Genomic DNA, 24,144 nt, shown 5'->3' with positions numbered 1-24,144 from the left:
GTACGCCTTTTGACAGTGGAAACGGCCATAAAAGTGTACCAAACCGTACCGTACCACTCAGTGGAAACGGGCCATAAAATGGTCCTGTGGTCCCCTACAGTGGACATGCTGTAAGATTAAAAATAAAAACTAAATGTAAAAACTCTAAATTGTAGATTATTATAACCCAAAGGATGTAGGAAATCACAGAAAGAAAAAAAACAAACATTTTCTTGGGTCTCAGGAGGATATAGTGTTTCCATGGATGTCAACATCTGCTTTTTCCAGCATTCTTCAGAGCATCTCCCTTTGTGTTCAACAGAGGGCAGCACTTGTGGAAATGAAAATGAGCAAATAAAAATTTTTGCATGAACTTTCCCTAAACTACTACTTGATCATTTCTTTATGCACAGATCATAATGTAGTGTGTATGGATTGAGGAACTGCTGAGATCTGCAGAAACACAGGTCAGATGGAAAAGAAAGCAATGGACACACACACATACACGCACACACACAAGGAGAGAAGAAGAGAAGCGAGCGCTCGGGCCGCAGGACCAGGAGGAGCAGGAGGAGCTTCGGGTGTTTACCTGCGCTTCAGTCGTCCTCCTCGGCCAGCTCCGTCTCTTTGTGCACCACCACGCGGGTCACTGACATGTCAGGGTGCTGCTCTTTGGCCTCCTTTATAGCCTGGGCCAACGCCTGACCCGCACCACACACACACACACATGAACAAACAAAGCAAACAAATCAAACCAAAAATGTAACGGAACAAATGAAAAACTGAACTCAAACACACACAGATGACGGGGAAACACACGTGTAGATGAACTGGTCTGGGATCAGAAGGCTGTGCGTCACACACACACTTCACTAACAGAACTGGCCCTCATTCACACTCTTAAACCACTGCACAGGCTGACAACATCACACTGATCTCAGGTCAGGCTGACCGGCGTGGTGTTCATTAATTAAAGCCTATGTTCTGCTTTCCTCCAGCCATATATAGACATGTGTGCTTATATCAGAGTGTGTTTGTGTGTGTTTGTATATGTGTGAGTGTCTGAGTGTATGTGTGTGTCTGTCAGTGGTGTAAAGTAACAAATTACAAATACTCCAACTCCTGTAATTGAGTAGTTTTTTTCTCAGAAATGCTCATTTTCCTGCAGTCACTGCTTTATTTTTTCCGGTCAATGGTGATTGGCTAAAGTAGAAAAATCAGTCCTTCGATTCCTGTCCAATCAAATTGCACATAGAAGGTAAATCGCATGAAGAAGGGAACAAAAGAATGAAAGAAGGAAGGAATAAAGGAAGGAACAAATGAAGGAAAAAAACGAACCAACGAATGAATGAATAAAACAATGGAAGGAAGGAAAGAAGGAAGGAAGGAACAAAAGGAAGGAAAGAAGAAAAGGAATGAAGGAACAAACGAATGTAGGAAGGAAAGTAGAAAAGGAATGAAGGAAGAAAAGAAAAGGAACGAACAAACAAACAAAGGAAGGAAAGAAGAAAAGAAACGAAGGAACAAACAAAGGAAGGAAAGAAGAAAAGAAACGAAGGAACAAACAAAGGAAGGAAAGAAGAAAAGGAATGAAGGAACGAACGAACGAAGGAAGGAAAGAAGAAAAGGAACAGAGGAACAAACGAATGAAGGAGGGAAGGCTGGAAGGAAGGACCGAAGGACTAAAGGAAGGAAGGAAGGAGGGAAAGAAGGAAGGAACTAACTAACTAACAACCTAATGAAGGAAGGAACAAAAGAATAAATGAGTGAGTGAACGAAAAAAGAGAGGAATGAACAAATGAATGAACAAAGGAAGGGCAGAATGAAGAAACAATGGACAGAAGGAAGGAGGGAAAGAAGGAGGGAACAAACAGAGGAAGGAAAGAAGAAAAGGAACAAAGGAACGAACGAAGGAGGGAAGGAAAGAAATAGGGAAAGAACGAAGAAACAAAAGAGTAAAGGAACAAAGGAAAGTAGGAAGGACTGAAGGAAGGAAGGAATAAATAAATGAAGGAAAAAAACGAACAAACAAATAAATGAATGAATAAAGGAAGGGTAGAACGAACAAATAATGGACTGAAGGAAGGAGAGAAAGAAGGAACAACCGAAGGAAAGAAAGAAGAAAAGGAACGAAGGGAGGAAGAAAAGAAGGAAGGAACGAAGGAACAAATGAAGGAAAAAACAAATGAAGGAACGAAGAAAGGAAGGAAAGACAGACTGCAGGAAGGAAGGAATGAAGGAAGGAAAGAAGGAAGGAACGAAGGAACAAACGAAGGAAAAAACAAATGAAGGAACGAAGAAAGGAAGGACAGACTGCAGGAAGGAAGGAATGAAGGAAGGAAAGACTGAAGGAAGGAAGGAAGGAAGGAAGGAAGGACTGAAGGAAGGACAGAATTAACTAACAACCTAATGAAGGAAGGAACAAAAGAATAAATGAGTGAGTGAATGAAGGAAGGAACAAATGAATGAACAAACGAATGAATAAATGAATAAAGGAAGGGTAGAATGAAGAAACAATGGACAGAAATAAGGAACAAAGGAAGGAACGAATGAAGAAACGAACTAATGTTTAGGCAAGTAATGGTACTTTGACTTGAGTACTCTTTCCACCACTGGTGACTGTGTGAGTATGTCTGAGTGTATATGTGTGTGTATGCGCGTGTGTGTGTGTGTGAGTGAGAGAGAGTCTCACCTGATCGTGATCAATGTCAGAGTCTCCCGTGATGACGATGCGCTTCTCAATGCGAGTTTCTGACAGGCCGCCCTTTAGTGTCTGTCCATCAGAACACACGCACACACACACACACACACACACACACACACACACACACACACACACACACACACACACACACACACACACACGTTATTTTTAAATACTATTCAGGTTGGAATTTATGCAAATTGGGTTGCAGTGAGTGTGTTACCATGATGGGGTGTGTGTGTGTATGCATATTACCGTGGTGTGTGTGTGCACGTGTTACAGGGGTTGAGTGAGCTACTGTGGTTGTATGTTGCCTTGGTGATGTGTGGGTTTTACCTTGGTGATGTGTGTGTGTGTGTGTGTGTGTGTGTTACCTTGGTGATGTGTGTGGTGGTGGTGGTGCAGAGAGACTCAGAGGTGATGGTTTGGGCAGTCATGAGGACACCAGGCTCTCCGTCTCCATTACCATCCAGCTGTCAATCAAACACAGAACACACACACTGAGCATCACACACACACACACTTGTCACAGCTGCATCACTCTGCATTCAAGACAACAGCTTTATTCACATTTGGCAACATCGCAAGCAGCCAGTAGTCTGACAAGATGCAGACTCAAACTTCAATGGACAGACGGCTGCTTCTCACTCAGGGCTGTTTATGCTAATGAGGGAGAGATGGTCACTAGTGGGCAGGGCTTTCCCCCTCTGATGACACGTACAAAGGGAGAATGTCAATCAAAGTGTTTCTGCAGACTGTTTACATCAAGTCTGATTATAAACAATAGAATTAATACATGTTATTATTAGAAGCTGCTTATATTCACACACCGCTTCAGTGTTTAAACCCCTTATGAAAGAGATTGTTGCATAATAGGTGCACTTTAAATCTACAAAAATACCAAATCAACCCTATCAGTGGTTTCTCGTGCCTGAATACTGAAGTTGTGTTACCTGTGCAGCCTCATAAGTGATGGTCTTGGTCTCGGTGTGAACGATGGGCACCTCTTTAGTGGAGATCTCCGTCTTCTGCGCCGCAAACGTGTCTGAAATGGTCACCATCTCAGTCTTCACAACTGGAGGCTATGGAGAGAAAGAGAGAGTCAACATAACGACAGTAAAACTACACCACCACTGCTAAAAACACACACAAACACCAGCTCATGCAGACCGCAGAAAAGCACCACTATGAACTACACCTCTTTGGTAGAAAGCATGCAACCTACAACAGCCACAGATTAAAATAACAAGCACGAATGTGTACAATATATATATAGAAAAAACTATATAATAATATTGAACCACAAAATAAAAAAATAAATATAAAAAACAAGCACAGACATGTCCAAAATTATTAATAAAAACAAGCCCATGTGTTGGGCGGAAAAAAAAAAAAAAATTATATATTATATATATATATATATATATATATATATATATATATATATATATATATATATATATATATATATATATATATATATATATATAAATAATAACTGTATGATAACAATAATATTATAAAAAAATTATATAAAAACAAGCAAAAAAGGGTCCAAAATAATAAAAACAAGTGTCAAAAATATTTAAAACACAATATAATAATAAAATACAAATAAATAATAAAACAAGTATCAAAAAAACAAACCCAAAAGTGTCAAAAATATATATAAAAACACTATAATGATGAGAATATTAATAATAGTATAAAAAATAAAAACACAAGGCCAAAAATGTAAAAAATAATAAAGAACAAGCAAAAAAAGTGTTGATATATATATATATATATATATATATATATATATATATATATATATATAGAGAGAGAGAGAGAGAGAGAGAGAGAGAGAGAGAGAGAGAAATGAAAAACAAGCCAAAAATGATGAAAACATATCTAAAAAAACAAATATTAAAAATATTTAAAAAATAAATAAATAAATAATAAAGCCCAAACGTTTAAAAATTTTTTTTTTACAAAAAAGGTCCAAGTGTCCAAAATAATAATAAAAACTATAATAATAATAATAATAATAATAATAATAATAACAATAATAATGTAAAAAAACAAATATAAAAACAAGCTCAAGTGTCAAAAATATATATAATAAAACAATATAATAACGATAATAACAATAATAATATAAAAAACAAGCCCAAAACAAGCACAAAAAAAACCAAATAATATAAAAGGAAATAAAAAACAAGACCAAAATTGTCCAAGAATAAAAAACAAACCCAATACCATAGAAATTGGTATAAAAAAAAAAAAAAAAAAAAATATATATATATATATATATATATATATATATATATATATATATATATATATATATATATATATATATATATATATAAAACAAATAATATAAAAAAGAAATAAAAAACAGGCCCAAAAGTGTCCAAAATAGTACAAAAATCCCTAAAGTGTTGAAAACTTATATATAAAAAACCCATAAATAATATAAAAATATATATATTAAATAAAACAAGCCCAAAAGTGTCTGTGATGTATATTTGTGGAGCTTTGGTGTCTGAGCTCTTTGGTAGTGTTTATAAAACAGCACATGCACAGGCAAACACACGTGCACACAGACACACAGAGCAGAATGGATGCTATATCAGAAATATTTCAACATACAAAAAAAAAACTCACGATAACTTAGGGTGCAACAATACATGGAAAATACAAAACATACTACAGATAAAGCCTGAGTGTTTACCTCACCCAGTATAAAGTTTAATTTAAAATCCAATATAGTGAACCCAGAAAGGTCACACATTTGAAGAACCATCTTTATTAAGAATAAACATGATTAAAAACTAAAGTAATTGAATTAAGTGCTATATTTAGATGTTTTTTTAATAATTTACAGTCAGATATAAAGCCTAAATGAACATATTATCATTTTATATCTATTTACAATGACATCTTTTAGAAAATGACACCATTTTAACTCTCGTTTGGCTTTGTTTATAGCATTGTTAAACGTAAAACGTATTATTACACCCCAATTTACTGTGTGCGTGTTCAAATAAGCGTTCACTTGTCTACTAGCAGACTCAAAGTACAGTAATCAGGATATTGAACAAGCTACGCAACACAAAAACCATGCACCGACACACAACATGTAATGCACAATATATATATATATATAATGTCTTTAAAAACCTGTGTGTATGTGTATTAGTGTGTGTGTGACTGAATATAAAGGAATAAAATCAACGTAAAAAGGCGATAGGATGGAATGACTGATGTTTAAGCAGACAAAACGCTTGTGTTTTTTAATACTACGATCTCTTCCTTCGAGAAAAAAGGTGAAGAGGAGCAGCCTGTGCTTGAAGAAATCTTGATCCGGGAATTTAGGAAATGGAGGAGAAGGAGAGCGGCGGCAGCCTCTGAAATCGATATTAAAAATTACCTCCGAACAACAAATAACCTCCGTTTCCACTCGAGAAACGCCGCCATTGACGATGTGAGGCTCCTCCTCTGATGTCCCAGCAGGCGGGGCTTCTGGAATGGGGGCGTGTCCGTTGGGAGCTTCATCCTCTTCGGTTTGTGCAGAGGGGGCGGGGTCTGCTGGCTCTGCTTCTGTGATAGGCTCAGGCGGCGGGGCTTGTTGGTTAAGTTCCTCCTCCGGCTCTTCTTTGATCAGCTGGACTGAGATGCTGGGCGTGTGCGCGTGATACTCAGCCTCGTCTTCGCTCTCGCTGTCGGACGATAAACTGCGGTCCTGCGCCGCGCTCTCCGGTTCGGGAGTGGGACTTTTGGGTTTGGCTTTGACCACTTCCTCGATGACCACGGTCTCTTCCACGACTTCTACGACCTCTGGCTGACCGTTGACCTCAGGTTTGACCTCTGTGCTCTACACCAGACAACGACACACACACACACAAACAAACAAGGGATGGAGAGAGAAAGCAAAAAACATAAACGATGACCAAAAACAAACTGAAGGAAACAAAGTTGTGCAGACCTTAGTCAAAGTCGGTCTCGTGTACATGCAAACTAAAGCAAAGCTGTGATGCAGAGATGAATTAGTGTGTTCAATGGGACAGAAATATGTTGGAGAAGAAGTCAAATGGCTAATCCATGAAGCATGATCTAATCTTAAAAATGTTTCTCAGAAACCATCATAGCTTTAGAAATGTCTCCACAGGGTTCCCAGAGTCTGAGCTCAGGTAGGTCTCGAGAACTCCCCTGAATTAGAAAAAATAACTATTAGAAATGATGGATTAACAGTATTATGTTTGAAGAAGGATTTGACTGTATATTTAAATGTATTGCTCAAACATTTAATTCTTCAGCCTCAAAGGAAGTCCTCAGTGAACACACACTCCACATCTGCGGCTCGCAGCACTGCTCTCGTTTGTGTGGACTCAAACATGTGACTAAGGTCTATAAACACTGACACACACACATATATAATCCACAAGCAACAGAACGAGAAAGAGAGACACGATCATGACGAGCTGAAAGATGAGCAGATGGATGGACAGACAGATGGATGAATGATGGATCTGGCGAGATGGAGAGCGTCTGCAATGGAAAACAGATGAGATGTGTGTGTGTGTGTGTGTGAGAGAGTGTTAGGTGTGTGTTTGCGCAGGTGAGGTTAGCTGGAGGAGGACGCTGGAGCACCTTGCTGGCGTCTCTGCTGTCGGCCTCCGGGAGAGGAGAGCTGATCTGTGGAGCCTGAAGATAACCATAGGACACATGGTCAAACACACACACACACACTTACACCTGCGGCTAAGAGAGCACGTGTAAATTCACTCTGAGGGTTAACAGGACAGATCACACACACACAAATTTACTTACATGCACTCACACACAACTAGAAGACTTACACATACTGACTTAAGGATGTTGTTAGGTTAAGTTTATGCCCAGTCTGACTTCAGACAGTGAAAGGATGATCCAATTTAGGGGTCCAGGGCCTCACGTTTTCTCTTTGTGAATTGAAATGTGAAGATTTATAGATTAATAACAGGACATGTTATTGTTAAAGGTGCTGTATGTAAGCTTTCGACTCTTCTAAAGTATAAAACACCATCATATGGTTGCAGATATTTCAGAAACATGCTCAGTGAACATTCTTGTTTATCTGAAAAACAATGCTGAAGTCAGATATTCTGCTTTGAAAATGTGTGTTACGTGCTGGAATGGCTGTCTTTGGCCCCGTTTACACGAGTACGCTTTAGTTTTAAAATGGTGTTTTCGAACGAAAACCATCCACGTCCACACTGGCGATTCACCCAGCATTTCTGAACAACTCTCCGTCCACATTACACCGCTGGAAACACACATCACATGACCACACACACACACACTCTGGCATGCACGGCAGCGTATCTAGCCAGATGAGAGCTGTGCACGTCGGACTGTTCATCAAGGATCTACCGCTGGATCTAATCTCACTATATTTGTTAAACGTGATATTTAATTCAACTTGTTGTCTATATCTGATGACATATTCCCTGACTTTGGTCTTTTGAATCTATTACTTGTTCTCAGGTAACGTGTTTTGTCTGCAGACTTGCCTCCGTTTTCAGATGTCTCTGTTTTCCCCCATCCACACCGAGACGAAGCAGCAGCGTTTTAGAATGAAAACGGCCTCTCCAGCATTTCCAAAATGCTCTGTTTTCGGCACTTGAAAACTCCGGGGGTAGTGTGGACGGATGGCCTAACCATAACAAAGCTTATGCGTTTTTTTTTTTTTTTAATTATTATTTTTCACCTTTATTGTGATAGGAGAGTGGAGATTTACAGACAGGAAAGCATGGGGAGGAGAGATAGAGGAAGGGTTCGCAAAGGAGCCTGAGCCGGGAATCGAACTCAGGTCACCGTGAGCACCTTGGTGCTATGTGTCGACGCACTAACCACTAGGCTATTGGCGCCGACAATGTGTTTTAAAACTAAAGTGTAAACGGGGCCTTTGTTTTGGTCTCTTTAACCCACCCACTGCCAGTTTAGCCTGTTATATTTCAGCACTCTGGGTTGCCTTGGTGGAAAACAGCGTATTTCATTCATTCAGTCAGGAAGACAGTCAAAGTGTGCGTCCTTGACTGAAATGTGACCTCTAGTGGACAGCTCCGCAGCCTCCGAAATGAGACGCAGATTCAGAGTTCCACATGAGGTTATTAATTAGCAAATAATTTAAATATTACGAGTGTAAACATTAGGTGAGCAGGTTACATAGTAACCCCGTGTCCTAACAACACGCTACGTGACGAGATTAGCAGTGATGAGCAATTTGGCTGTTTGCATCAGACGAAACACGACAGAAATGTAAATACAGCCATTCAGAAGCACAGAATAGTGCACTCACTGCACTCCAGCGAAATGGTAATGTTTATAATCTAATGAATACATATTAAACCTCTTTAACATTATTAAATGTAGATGCTGAATCACTGATATGTGTTGGTTTGAGTCTCAGTTCTAGAGTTCAGTTTCAGACGGTTTATTTTATTTTCCAGATCTGAGGTGAACTATCTGCTGCTGCTTTCAGTAGTATGGCAATAAATGTGATGTGAAATGGCATTCAGACTCGCATTATTAGCATTTAACACTGAATAAAGCACATGAGGTGTACTAATATATGAATTTCAGGTGTTGGTTAGGACAAAAACTCCTTTAGTATAGAAAATATTCCTTCTATCACATGCCGTCAAAGGAGGAGCCAGGTGGAAATGTGTTTTCAACCACAAGTGCAATACCTAGTTCAACCACTGACTGTCAAACTTACATACTGCACCTTTAAGTGTTCAATTCATTTTATTATTATTTAGTATCTTGGTTTCTGTCGACTATTTACTAATTATTATTTATATTATTACTCTTTTTACTAATTTCGTGATGAAGGCAGTGTTCATAAGGCGGTTTTGACACATTTATAATCATTATATGACATATCATGAATGAGGAGATTTTATTGCTGCTTTTTACAACTGTTATTAAGTGTCATTGGCTCAGATTTGTCATTTAAAATGCAATTATGAGATGCCTTAGTCATGACAACGTGACGTCATCAAGAGTACATAACTTGTCATAAATCTGTCATAAACATAATTGCCCTGAGACCAGTATAATGGTGTCATTAATATTTTTCTGATCACTTTTTCAGTAGAACTGAGTTTGTCATTAAACTTTCTCATAAAAATGGTCAAAAATGTAACAACACCATCATTAATATTTGATTATTGGATTTTAATGACTAATTTAATTTATATCACTGTAGTTGAGATCAAGAAAACTATTAATGATGGTGTTATTTTCATGACACAAGTACAATGGCCTCATGTTAATGACAAGATATGTTGTCTTGGCTTAGATATCTTACACATGTCATCTTTGCATTTATAATGACAATCGAGGGAATGACACTTAATGTCAGTAGTCATGAGCGTGCACAACATCTGCCTATCCATGATGTGTGTTATGTCATGATTATAAAGTTGAATGAGCAAGTAAAGAGTTAGCTCATATTGCTTCCTCACTACTCATTTCTGAAGCATCACAGTCTTTCTTCAGACACTACTGTGAGATCTGAGCATGAACTTTAGTTTTCAGGAGGAGCAGGGAGAAAACAGTGCAGGAGAGAAGGAGAGAGAGAGAAGCGGCACCTCGGGCTGAGCTGAGACTCTCCTGCCCTCTGCTGGAGCAGCAGCGGCACTGCAGGAGCCAGACAGAGCCGAGAAACAGGCCTTACTCAGAAACAGAGAGGTGAGCTCCTCTTCTAAACTCTACAGTGACCACAGCACATCACCAGAGACAAGCAGAGGAGAGGACAGAAACACACACACACACATGAGAGAGAGAGAGAAGAAACAAGAGAGAGACACTTCAGTGAGGAAAGAACAACTACTAGCACATGCGCAAACATGCGCACACACACACACACACACACACACATATGCCCTTGCAAACACAAACACCTACACACATGTAAACACATGTACGCACACACAGATGTACACACACACAAACTGAAATGCGTGTATACATACACACACACATAGACATGCATGCACGCAGACACACATTTACACCCACACACACATATATACGAGCACACACACGCACACACACACACACACAGACACACATGCACATATACATGCATGCGCACGGACACATGTACACCCACACACATACGTACACACATACGTACACACACACACACACACACACACACACACACACACACACACACGTACGTACACAAACATGCGCACACATACATACAAACACTTGCAGACACACACAAAAAAAATCAAACACATATACACACGCACACAGGTATGTACATATACACACATATGCACACAAACAAACACGCACACAGACATACACACCAGCATGCATACATGCAAACACACATGCACACAAACACACATGCATGCACGCAGACAGACATGTACACCCATACACAGACACGCACACAAATGTGTACACGCATATACACAAACGCATGCACACATACACACAGACACAAACACATATACATGCATGCACGCAGACACATTTACACACACACTCGCGCGCAAACACACGTACACACACGCACACACATACGTACACAGGTACAAGTATGCATGCATATACACATGCGCACACACGCACATATACATGCACGCAGACACTTACACCCACACACATATACACAAATGCACGCAAAACAAACACGCACACAGACATACACGCACCTGCAAACACACACCTACACATCAGTAAACACACATGCACACAAACACGCATGCATGCAGACAGACATTTACACCCACACACATACACAAATGTGCACAAACATGTAAAGACACACACATGCATGCACGCAGACACACATTTACACGCACACACACATGCAAACACATGCACACACATACGTATGAATGCATATACATATGTGCGAGCAGACATTTACACCCACACACATACAAACATACACACATACACAAACACGCACACAAATGTACACGCACATACGTACACAAATGCATACACAGGTACCCAAACACTCACACGTACACAAACGCGCACATGTACACGAACACACACACACACACACACACACACACACACACACACACACGAACACGCACACACACACCTTGGTTTTGATGGTTTATGAGGACTCATCATAGGTGTAATGTATTTGATACAGTAATAATAGCTTACCGTACAGCTCTACTCCACCGCTAAACCCAACCCTCACACTTCTGAATGTCACAACAATTCAGTCACTATTATTCTCAAGCTTTTAAACACGTCCTCATAAAACACCTCAACAAAGTACAACCTAGCTCAAACAAACACATTACACAAATCTGTGTCCTCATTAACCACCAGAACCAACACACACACACACACACACACACACACTGAAGGAGCTGCAGTCAAAGCATTTCAAAGTGAACAGAATAAAAAGCATGTGCAATCACAAAAATAAAGACACACACACACACACACACACACACACACACACACACACACACACACACACACAAGCATAAAGGTGCAACCAAGTCTCCGGGCAGGAGCTGATCATGAACGCTGACAAATAAACCAGTGATTGTAAAACACATAAGCATCATCACATGTGCAGCTGAAAGAGACACGCTGTGAGTGAAAACCGCAACGGAGATGAGCAGCAAACCTAAACAACGAGAGCAGCAGCGTTCGGCTAACACACGTTCAGAAACAGCGAGGGGGAAAACAGAACAGAAGAAAACAGAAAGAGCAGCGACAGCACGAACGACAACCAATCAGACTCAACGCTGCCCTGCCATTGGCTGATGTAGAGGAAGCGAGCCGTGTGTGCGTGTGTCCATGAGACAGCTGGGATTATGGGTAGTCTATGTAAATCCACTTAGACTCGGACAATAGCACATTGTGACGTCAGGAGTGACAGGTGTTAGCGAGGCATCTCATGCTAACGGAGCTTACGCTGGGAATGCGATCATCTAAATAATTTCATTAAGAGACACTCAAGACCGTGTACATCTTTATAACACAAGCCGTTATAGTCAGCTCACTCTGGAAACTCAAATCGGGTTTATAATATGATTTGCTTACAGCTTGAATTGTACAAAACTTGTACTTTACTTTTGTTTTGCTCATACATATGCATGATTTTAATTGCTATATTAGTAGATGTGTTCATGCGGTATTTACTAATGTGTTCATTTATTAATGGCTTTATTTTAGGATGTTTTATTTTCTTATTAACATGCATAATAACATGAAACTAACACTAAACCTGACCTGCACCCTAACCTTAACCATATGAAGTAATAAGTAAATGTAATTAAGCAATATTACTCAGTAGTTAAATTAATGATTTCAACTTCAAGTGATGCCAAACCTTAATGTGTTTCTTTATTCTGTTGAGCACAAAAGAAGATATTTTGAAGAAAGTTGAAAACCGGTAACCATTGACTTTTATAGTAGAAAAAACAAATACTATGGAAGTCAATGGTTACCGGTTTCCAGCTTTCTTTAAAATATCTTCTATTGTGTTCAACAGGAGAAAGAAACTCATACGGGGGTTTCGAACAACTGAAAGAGTAAATAATGATACAATTTATATTTTTGGCTGAAATACCCACTTCCGGACAGTAGGTGGTGCTTATAGAAAAGGTAGAAATTTCAGAAGAAATGACTTTGTTTAAATGTAATTACCTAAAAAAATAAAATAAAATTTAAAAATTAAAGGTCTCAAATACAGTAGACTCTAAATGTATTTCGAATCAGTTATAAATCATGTTTATAGCTTGAATTGCGTTAAAATTGTACTTTACTTTTGTTTCGTTCACAGATAAACATGATTTTATATGCTATATTAGTAGATATGTTCATGCAGTATTTGCGATGTGTTTATTTAGCTTTCCTAACGCTTTATTTTAAGATGTTTTGTTTGCTTTCATAACACGCATAATTTCATGAAACTAACACTAAACCTGACCTGCACCCTAACCCAAACCATATAAAGTAATAAGTAAATGTAATTAAGCAATATTACTCAGTAGTTAAATTAATGATTTCAACTTCAAATGATGCCAAACCTTAATGTGTTTCTTTATTCTGTTGAGCACAACAGAAGATATTTAGAAGAAAGCTGAAAACCGGTAACTATTGACTTCCAGGGTTAGGAAAACAAATACTATGGAAGTCAATGGTTACCGGTTTCCAGCTTTCTTTAAAATATCTTCTATTGTGTTCAACAGGAGAAAGAAACTCATACGGGGGTTTCGAACAACTGAAAGAGTAAATAATGATACAATTTATATTTTTGGCTGAAATACCCACTTCCGGACAGTAGGTGGTGCTTATAGAAAAGGTAAAAATTTCAGAAGAAATGACTTTAATGTTTAAATGTAATTACCTAAAAAAAATATTAAAGGTCTCTAATACAGTAGACTCAAAATGTATTTCGAATCGGTTATAAATCATTTGTTTATAGCTTGAATTGTGTTAAAATCGTACTTTACGTTTGTTTCACTCATACATAAACATGATTTTATTTGCTATATTAGTAGATATGTTCATGCAGTATTTGCGATGTGTTTATTTAGCTTTCCTAACGCTTTATTGTAAGATGTTTTGTTTGCTTACTTTAATAACACGCAAAATTACATGAAACGAACACTAAACCTGACCTGCACCCTAACCTGAACCATATGAAGTAATCAGTAAATGTAATTAAGCAATATTACTCAGTAGTTAAATTAATGATTTCAACTTCAAGTGATTCCAAACCTTAATGTGTTTCTTTATTCTGTTGAGCACAACAGAAGATATTTAGAAGAAAGTTGAAAACCGGTAACCATTGACTTTTATAGTAGGAAAAACAAATACTATGGAAGTCAATGGTTACCGGTTTCCAGCTTTTTAAAAAATATCTTCTGTGTTCAACAGGAGAAAGAAACTCATACGGCGGTTTAAGAGGTTTTATTTGCTTACTTTAATAACATGGGTAATTACATGAAACTAAACATAACACTAAACCTGACCTGCACCCTAACCCGAACCATATAAAGTAATATGTAATTATCTAATATTACTCAGAAGTTAAATGAATTGTTTTAACTTCAAGTGATTGCAAACCTTTATGAGTTTTCTTTATTCTATTGTGCACAAAAGAAGATATTTTGAAGAAAACCGGTATCCATTGACTTCCATAGTAAGAAAAACAAATACTATGGAAGTCAATGGTTACCGGTTTCCAGCTTTCTTCATAATATCATTTATTGTGTTCAACAGGAGAAAGAAACCCAAATGGGGGCTTCGAACAAATGAAAGTAAATAATGACATAATTGACATTTTTGGCTGAATTACCCACTTTCTGACAGTAGGTGGTGCTCATAAATAAGGTAAATTTTTTTTCAAAGCAGTAATTAAACACTTTTAATGATTATTAAAATAGTAAAATCATCTGTCAATAATTAGGTAACTCTCAAACTAGAGTGGCCCAAATTTTGGCGACCCCTATGTACTGTAGGTTACAACCACTAATCTGGATTATCATTATTAATATTTAAACTCAGAGGTATTTACATATAATCAAAGAAAACAATCTTTGCAGTGGGTATTTCAGCGCATTAAAGGGCATTTGAGTACATTTGCTTGCGAAAGACGTTTCCAGCTGCAGTTCACTGAACAGCCACAGGTGTCGCCTATAACAAGGCTCTGAAGTGAATTCAATAGCACGACCCCTTATTTATTTAAGATCTTCCCAACTGTCCCCAGCATGAAGGCCTGTCACGATAAGTAATTTTATTGTGCGATATATTGTCATTAAAATGACTGTGATAACAGATATCATTTTAAGATGAATTAATGTCTGTGTTTATGAAATGATTATATGACAGCATATAAATAAGCATAAAGACATTCAAGGGAGAAAAACGACACGTAAATGTCCTTTTAAAATGGCTTTACATTGCAGATATTTTTCCAATATGGTGCAGCACTACTATTGATGATCGTGACAGGCCTAGCATCATGCAGCGGAAACACACAGTGACCCCTGATCTGAGAGCGAGGAGAACAGGAGGGCAGGACGGAGAGGCATGCAGAGGGTCCGTATCCCGAGCAGAAGCACACGTACCCCTGGAGCCTGCAGACGCAGGGTGGTGGCAGGGCTGCCCGTCAGGCGCTTGTCCCACTGACTGGGCCTGGGCTCGGGCGCAGCCTCCATAAAACTGCGCTTTAGCTCGCTAATGCTAGCCTGATGTTTCAACACATCCTCCTGGGTCTTATCCAAGTCCTGAAGGGCCCGCAGCAGCACAGGGGACAGGCAGGCAGGCACGGGGAGGACAGAGGGACAACCAACAACCAGCACATTAGTCATGGAGAGACCTGAACCATGGTAAAGAGTCCAGCCTCACTGCACACCCGACTGACTGACCGCAGCCTCCAGAATAATCTTCAAATGATATTAGCAATCCGCAAATATTCGCAATATTATATTATGTAATAATGTTGGACGTCACTATTAATTTGAGCTAAATGAAAATAAGTGTGTGAGGGACAGAGATACAGACTTCAGCTTCAAGTGAAACTGAAAAACTCATTTTGATCTTAGATGCCACACAAAATTTGACTAAAACAGAGTTAGTTTGGGTGGTTTGAGAAAGTTCTTCATCACAGACTTTGATAAACTGTTTGGAATTACTCAAACAAACCTGTGTATATGCCAGATTTCATTCAAAATTACCTCATCATTCAATTTTGGCCGAGCTATTTGTAACCAACGAAATGTGCTCTGTAATACAGTGTTTCTCAACCACGTTCCCGGAGGAGCACCTGTTTTGGATGTCTCGTTTGTCTGTCACACCCATTACAGGTCTTTCAGTCTCTGATTATGAGCTGATGATCTGAATCAGACGTGTTTGGTTGAGAAGACATGGAACAACGTGCAGAGCTGGTGGTCCTCCAGGAATGTGGTTGAGAAACACTGCTGTGGTAGATCACACCAATTTGTTCTTTGGGCAAAAGTGTTGAAAACTCATGTGGGGGGGTTAGAATGAAGATTTAATGTTTATTATACTGTAAAACCCAACAGTCAACTTTATCAAATGAAATGAGTGTAGCTAACTCAAAATGTACTGAAAGTTAATTCTACTCATTTGAAAAGAGTTTTAAACTCGGTGTTGAAGGAAATGAGTTAATTAAATACCTCATTACTTCAACTTAAATGGAGTAAGTTCACAGTACTCATAAAGATTAGTTTTTTTAACTCAAATGGTTTGTAGCAATCTGTTTCCTCAATCGGTTTGAGTTGCCTTAACTTCCTGAGTTTTACAGTACTCAGTTGGTTTGAGTTCTCTTCATTTATTGGGTTTTACTGTGCTCAAATTGCTTTGTTTACTTAATCTATTTAAGTTCACAGTACTCATTAGGATTAATTTTTGAACTTAAATGGTTTGTTGCAATCAGTTTCCTCAAATAGTTTGAGTTGCCTTAACTTATTGGGTTTTACAGTGTAGTTAATTCTTCAATCTGAAGCGGTGTAACATCATTTTAAAAACCTCTCTGGCTTAAAAGGAGCTTATTTGTAGTTTGTTTCAGTAGTTATTGTTTAGACAGAATCTGAATGTCTGCAAAAACAATATAGCGTTGCTCAGGTACTTACTTAACCTCTGAGCAAAGACCGAATAAACGTCATGCTGTACATACAGCAAGACCTTTTATGCAGGTGTTTACAATTCAGCTGACACAACAAGACCCAAAAGCAGCTCAATATTCTGTATATCTATCCTTCATTCTCACTCAAATAACTTTCTTTTAGTGGTTTGAAGGAGGCTGGTAATCCCAAAGGTGTTTGATCCTGGTGTAATGATGGGATTACGAGGGTCAGGTCAGCGGTCAGCAGTGAGGCGGGACTTGTGTACACACTGAGGACTGGAGCGGTGCAGTAAAACACTGTGCACGTGCCAAAGACACCCACTAAATGCCACTCTGAGCGTGAGACCATTGTGAACCTGAAGTGTGTCAAAATGAGCAAAACACCTCATGTTTTAGAGCAGAGGTGCCCAATCCTGGTCCTGGAGATCTTCCTTCCTGCTAAGTTCAGCTGCAACCTTGATCAAACACACCTGTATTTAATAACCAAGTGTTTCTTCAGATCCTATTTAGCTGGTTTAGTTGTTTTTTTTAGTGGTTGTTTAGAGTTGGAGATAAACTCTGAAGGAAGGTAGATCTCCAGGAACAGGGTTGGGCACACGTGTTTTAGAGTCATGAGTAGGCTGACACTGATGCTGTTGTTTTACTTTTATTGAACATCAATCTGTTTGCAGAAGCATCATGATTGATTTTGCAGGAGCATCAATAGCTCTATTTGGATTATTTAATCGAAATGCCAAAAGTTTAGATACTTTTAGAGCAAAATCAATTCAAATGACAAAAATACTCATTTACACTACCTGACTAAAGTCTCGAAACAGAATGAATATTGTGTCTGACTCCATCATGAGCTTGGAGGACTGCATCCATACATCTCTGCAATGACTCAAATCACTGATTAATAAAGTCATCTGGAATGGCAAAGAAAGCGTTCTTGCAGGACTCCCAGAGTTCATCAAGAGTCTTTAGATTCATCTTCAATGCCTCCTTCATCTTACCCCAGACATGCTCAATAATGTTCAGCTCTGGTGACTGGGCTGGCCAATCCTGGAGCACCTTGACCTTCTTTGCTTTCAGGAGCTTTGATGTGGAGGCTGAAGTGCGAGAAGGAGCGCTATACTGCTGAAGAATTTGCCCTCTCCTGTGGTTTGTAATGTAATGGGCAGCACAAATGTCTTGATCCCTCAGGCTGTTGATGTTGATCATCCACTCTGCAGATCTCTCGCACGCCCCAATACTGAATGTAACCCCAAACCATGATTTTTCCTTCACCAAACTTGACTGATTTCTGAGAGAATCTTGGCTCCATGTGGGTTCCAGTAGGTCTTCTGCTTGAATTGGGATGAAGTTCAACAGATGATTCATGGGAAAAATCCACCTTCTGACCACGTTTCCTAATGATCAACTAGAAGTCAAGTTATTATTTGTTGCTCTTACAAACTGGCAAGACTTTTGTCAGGTAGTGTAGTACTAGTGATTTCAGAAACAAAATCCTCAAAATCTGCCTGGAATCTTTTTCTTAAGAGTTTTTGTCTTGCTTCTAGACTAATATATATATATATATATATATATATATATATATATATATATATATATATATATATATATATATATATATATATATATATATATATATCTATATATCTATCTATCTATCTATCTATCTATCGATCTATCTATCTATCTATCTATCTATCTATCTATCTATCTATCTATCTATCTATCTATCTATCTATCTATCTATCTATCTATCTATCTATCTATCTATCTATCTATCTATCTATCCTAAATGTAGAAGTATTTTCTATACAAATAAATAAGACTGTTTTCTGTCAAAGTAAAATAATCATATTTCCAACCTAAATATTTTTACCTAATTTTAATAACGTGTTTCTTTAAACAACATTTTGTCAGATGTGTAAATGCTTATTGCTTGAATAATCGCTAGATAATTGGATTATAAACAGGACAAAAAGTAAGTAAAGCATTGTGTGGAGTGTTCTGGTTGTCTCAGAGGTTATGAGTGTGTGTCTTTAGCACTGACAGGTTCACCTCCAGGATGAGTATCTTCTTTAAGTTATACAATAAAATGTAAGAAATCACCACAACCAAAGCAGAAAGTCACCTGTCTGGTTAGGGAAATGCTATTAGTGTTGTTATGAGAGCAATTCCCAAATGACATGAACACAAACGTTAAAAATCACATCCATTCAGATCACCCAGTTTAACATGCAACCCATGCATGGGTGTACACACACACTAAAGCATGCACACAAAGCCTGAAAGAGGAAGAGTGAGAGGCAGCCCAGGACAGTAGCCAAAGAGGGGACAAAAGTCCACCATCAATTATGCTTTTGCTCGTTCTTTCATTTCACTTCATTGTCTTTTTCGATAGTTTTGATACAGAACAACATACAAACCTCCAACATTAAATTGCTATGTCTGACATATATATTTTCCCCCTGCACTCTCAACTTGCTCTGTGGATCAAAAATGAGAACATATTTGAACAAAATGAGGAGAAAAATAAAAAAAGACAGACGATAATGAAGTGGAGTCTCAAATCTGATGAGGAGAAAATGATTACAGAGGGCTCTGAAAGCCTGAGAGCACTGGCGAAAACACCTCTAGTGTGTTGTTTTATCACTTAATATGGTTTGCTTTTCAAATGATGGCATCAGAATGCCACTTTGAGTAAAACGCTCAACTGAAAATACATCCGGTGTCCTCTCAGGCTTTCTGATGCAACCTCACATCCACTTTGGTTCATATATGACATTTCCTGATCAGCATCACTGTTCTCTGAAGTAACCAACCAACAGGCAAATCAGCATGTGATCACAAGTCAACAATCAGTTTATCCCCTGTTGATTACTCAAGAGAGCTCATGTGATTTTTCCCTCATTTCCAATTCAAATAATAAAAGACGAAAGCACGAAATCCAAAAAATAAAACAATTAACCGACAGCACAGCAGACGAAGCACGGAGATCACATCATCAAGTCACCATGATGCAAAACATAACAAAACTCAATCTCAAAAAGACCTTAGTTTGAGGAGCACCAGCGCCACCTTTATCCATCTGCACATGCCGTCAGAGAGAAAAGATTGAGATCATATCAAAACACATCCTGCAAAGCCTCGGAATTAAATATGATTACAGATGCATGCTGGGAAGGTTTGCAGACCTCAGAGGCCGCCTCGGAGGTGACGGATATGGCCGCGTCCACACTTGGCTTCTCCTCGAGCTCCACCTGTGGAGTCTAATTGGTGGAATAATGGACACATTTTTGGAAAAGGTGAAATGGATGATGGGAAGGCCTGAATCCCTAATAAATGAGCACACAGGATGTGCGATGTCATAAGGGGCGAGGCCTGAGCTCTGGGACAGGCTAGTCTGAGTGCCATGCTAATGTTGCTGATCTGTTCTTCTGGCTCTTTAGTAAAATTTACGAAACTCTTGTTTAAGAAGATCCTAAATATGTATAAATCTGTGGTGTTTTTGTAGGATTGAAGCTGCGCTAGTGATCTGGTCTAATAATAAATGCTTCAGCAGAAGAGTTTTGAGACCGGATGCAGACTATGAATAGGGTCCCATTGGAATGCTGCTGATTTAAGCGGCTATAAGCTGTGAGCGTTTCACACCGAAAATCTGCCACTGGAAGGTGAAGCGGGGACAGAGAAAAGGTGGAAGAGATGCACCGATCGCAATTTTCTTGGTCAATTATGATTTTTTTTGCCAAGCGTGACTTGCTGATATTGATTTTTACTGATTAAAATGTTTATTAATTATTATTCTAATATAAAATATAATTTTCTGAAGAACTATAATTGACAGCATATAGAAGCAAATTTATATATGTAAATAAGTATATATATATATATATATATATATATATATATATATATATATATATATATATATATATATATATATATATATATATATATGTATATGTATATATATATGTATATGTATATATATATGAATATATTTCACATAAAGAGGTAATCGTTGTTAAAATAAATATGACAGTCAAACTTTAGTGTCCTCAAACTGCAGTGACACTAACAAAACATGTCATTTCCCACTGTTTATAACATTAACTCTCGTCTGTTTTCTTATTTCACAAAAGTACAAAGCTTACACAGCAAAAAATACTTTTCTTACTTGGATTTTCCGTCTTCTTTCCAGTCCAAATATCTAAAAATTCTTATATCAAGAAGCATTTTCTAGGCAAGCAAAACATATCGTCTTTTTTCTGAAATAATATGCCAATATTAAGTGAGTTTGTTCTTAAAACAAGCTAAATAATCTGCCAATGGGGTAAAATAATCTTGTTTTCCCGTTTGACATAAGATTATTTTACCCCATTGGTAGATTATTTACCTTGTTTTAAGGACAAACTCACTTAATATTGGCATATTATTTCTGAAAAAAGACAATATTTTTTGCTTGTCTAGAAAATTCTTCTTGATTTGAGAATTGTTTATATATTTGGACTAGAAAGAAGACAAAAAATCTAAGTAAGAAAAGTATTTAACAGTGTATGAAATGTTTTGATTAATATTTCTATGTATAGTTTTTAGTAGATAGTAGATACTGACATTTGTAATCTTACTAAAGCGCTTGATAACTTGATCTTAAACGTGACTAATGCTTTATATCTTTCTCTGAAAGCAATTTGAACTATCTAGCAGATCTTTCCTTGTGCAGTAAAACATATCTTAAGGACGTCTCTATGACATCATTGCACATGCCTCCGCAAAGCAATACAAGACTGGCTGGAACCGACCAGAGGTCAATTCAAATATCCAATTCAAGTCAATCGGTGCATCTCTAAATAAAACTGCACTGAGGAAAAGGGAAACAGCAACAAAATGCACATGGTAGCGTTTCAGGAGCTGGGCGGAAACAGAGGAAGGAAAGGGTCGAGGGTCAAGGGTCGGGTTAGGCAGCGGGGTCGCACTGTATTTCCTCTGGCGAGGTCAGCTCTGCTGTGACCGCAGGTGGTCGGAAAAGCACATACGCTTTGGGCTCCAGGTAGCAGAGAGACATAGCCAGAGGCAGCGCCAGGAGCAGAGAGAGCACCACCGACTGGCAGGCAGACAGCAGCACTGCGAAGAGGAGCAGGAACGAGGGCAGGAGGGACGGGGGAAGGTGGCGGTGCAGTCCTGCAGGCAGCAGCAGGGCGGCACAGTCCTCCGGCAGGCAGGGTAGACTGATAAACCCGTCCTCATCCAGCAGAGATGGCAGGCGCAGAGCCTTGCAGAAGCACAGCAGGGACAGAGCCAACCGGGGAAGGCCACCGCGGGGGGGTAGGGGCGGGTCTTCAGGAAGGGGCGATGATAAAGGCTGCTCTCCATCTGCAGCACAAGTGAATGCTGGGAAACTGCCGGAGTCTTCAGGGTTAGGGTCGGGATCCGGTTGGGGATGGAGATCGGGCTCATCCTCAGAGATGTCAGACAGTAGGTCGAGCTCAGAGATGGTGTCAAGGGTGGGAGGAAGAGAGGACAGGGTGGAGGAAGACGGGGAGAAGGGGAACATGAAGAGGGACTGGGGAATGTGCATGGCGAAAGAAAAGAGAGAGAGAGAGCGAGAACACATGGAGGAGTGCGCAGGAAAGAGAAAGAGGGAGAGAGAAACACAACATTAGTCTGTGAGCAGAGTTCAGGTCAGCAAGTGAAGGGGGGTGAGGGAGCACACATCAGGGAAGACTCTGATTATTAGGAGGGGGAGTGTTTGAGTGCATGAGGGTGGGCAAGCGTTAAGACGACAGAGGCTGGCAGTGTTGGTGCAGAAGCTCAGAAGAAGAGGAGAGTGTTTTCACACCGGGCTGTGGAGTTTTCTCCTTGTAAATATTTGTTTGGATATTTTAATTAGCTGTGAATGCGTTTTTGTTCAACAGTAATGCACATACTTGAGGCTGGAATATGGGGAACGGCTCACTTTTGGTTTAGTAAGCAGCATGGACAGGCAGATGTGAAGCAAATGACCATTGATGGTTATTTATTTAAGTACAAAGCCCAAAGTATACCTGATAGCTAAGGGTGTAAAGGCTGATTTATACTTCTGCATCGAGTGATCGGCATGACCCATTGCGCATGCCTTGCATGTAGCTGTGCATTTCTACTTCTGTGTTTGTGTTGCTCTGCAGTAACACTTCTGAAATGCTAGCTGGCAGTAGGTTATGTTCCCCTGTGTCGAGTTCAGCCATGTTTTGTTTTTTCTGAACGCTACCTTAGTGTACAAGTAGCTCAAACTCGCTCATTCAGAGGACGTCTAGCAACTTTAATCATAAGGTGAACACAACAAAAGTTTCCATCTGGAGCTCCTTCACGAGACCTGGCACTGCCCACGCACGTCACCAATACCAAACCGACCAACCATAGAGCTTGTGCAAGGCGTCTTTGCGACCTGTAGTAACATTTTTTGAGAGGTGAGTGTCAGTGTCAGCCACGACGAGTGCTATGTGACCGCGGTAAGGCTACGCCAGACCATATGCAAGCAACTTGATGCAGAAGTATAAATCTGCCCTAATGGAGTGCAGTTGATCCATGATCCACAGGCATCATGACCTACAGTTCGGCACACGTGACCCGTAGAATAATAACAATTCTTTCTGAACTTCGACCTACATTTTTAGAGATCGCAGAGATATTCTGCCGGTGTTGCTTTAGGTGATTTAATTACTCCGAGAACACATGCACAATCAGTCAACAACACTAGCGGAGGAAGAGAGTAACTTGAGACACGATAGCGAAGGTTGTTTATTTAATTTATTATTATTTTATTTCAAAATTTCATTAATTCTTAATTATTTATTAATTT

The 24,144-nt window shown here is 39.0% G+C and overlaps 1 protein-coding gene across 12 annotated transcripts in view; it reads right to left on the bottom strand.

The window, feature by feature from the left end:
- Nucleotides 1–24,144, bottom strand: part of epb41l2 (erythrocyte membrane protein band 4.1 like 2) — a 135,679-nt gene that overhangs the window by 5,662 nt on the left and 105,873 nt on the right. The window contains exons 14-23 of one of the 12 annotated variants that reach the window (XM_056445634.1): nt 20,501–20,575; nt 20,359–20,394; nt 15,796–15,954; nt 10,309–10,428; nt 7,322–7,375; nt 6,102–6,545; nt 3,637–3,765; nt 3,058–3,156; nt 2,672–2,752; nt 569–680 (exon numbers count right to left, since the gene is read on the bottom strand). In XM_056445634.1, coding sequence (XP_056301609.1) covers nt 576–680; nt 2,672–2,752; nt 3,058–3,156; nt 3,637–3,765; nt 6,102–6,545; nt 7,322–7,375; nt 10,309–10,428; nt 15,796–15,954; nt 20,359–20,394; nt 20,501–20,575 — 1,302 coding nt within the window. In that variant the 3' untranslated portion in view covers nt 569–575. Of the gene's footprint in view, nt 1–568; nt 681–2,671; nt 2,753–3,057; nt 3,157–3,636; nt 3,766–6,101; nt 6,546–7,321; nt 7,376–10,308; nt 10,429–15,795; nt 15,955–19,732; nt 19,793–20,358; nt 20,395–20,500; nt 20,576–24,144 lie in introns of all 12 variants that reach the window. The other 11 variants (XM_056445633.1, XM_056445637.1, XM_056445644.1 and 8 more) reach the window with 11 other exon arrangements.

Source organism: Danio aesculapii, chromosome 20 (genome assembly GCF_903798145.1).
Source record: "Danio aesculapii chromosome 20, fDanAes4.1, whole genome shotgun sequence".
NCBI classification, from domain to species: domain Eukaryota; kingdom Metazoa; phylum Chordata; class Actinopteri; order Cypriniformes; family Danionidae; genus Danio; species Danio aesculapii.
The sequence above is the reverse complement of the archived record's forward strand: the minus strand, read 5'-3'. Positions and strand labels throughout refer to the sequence as shown.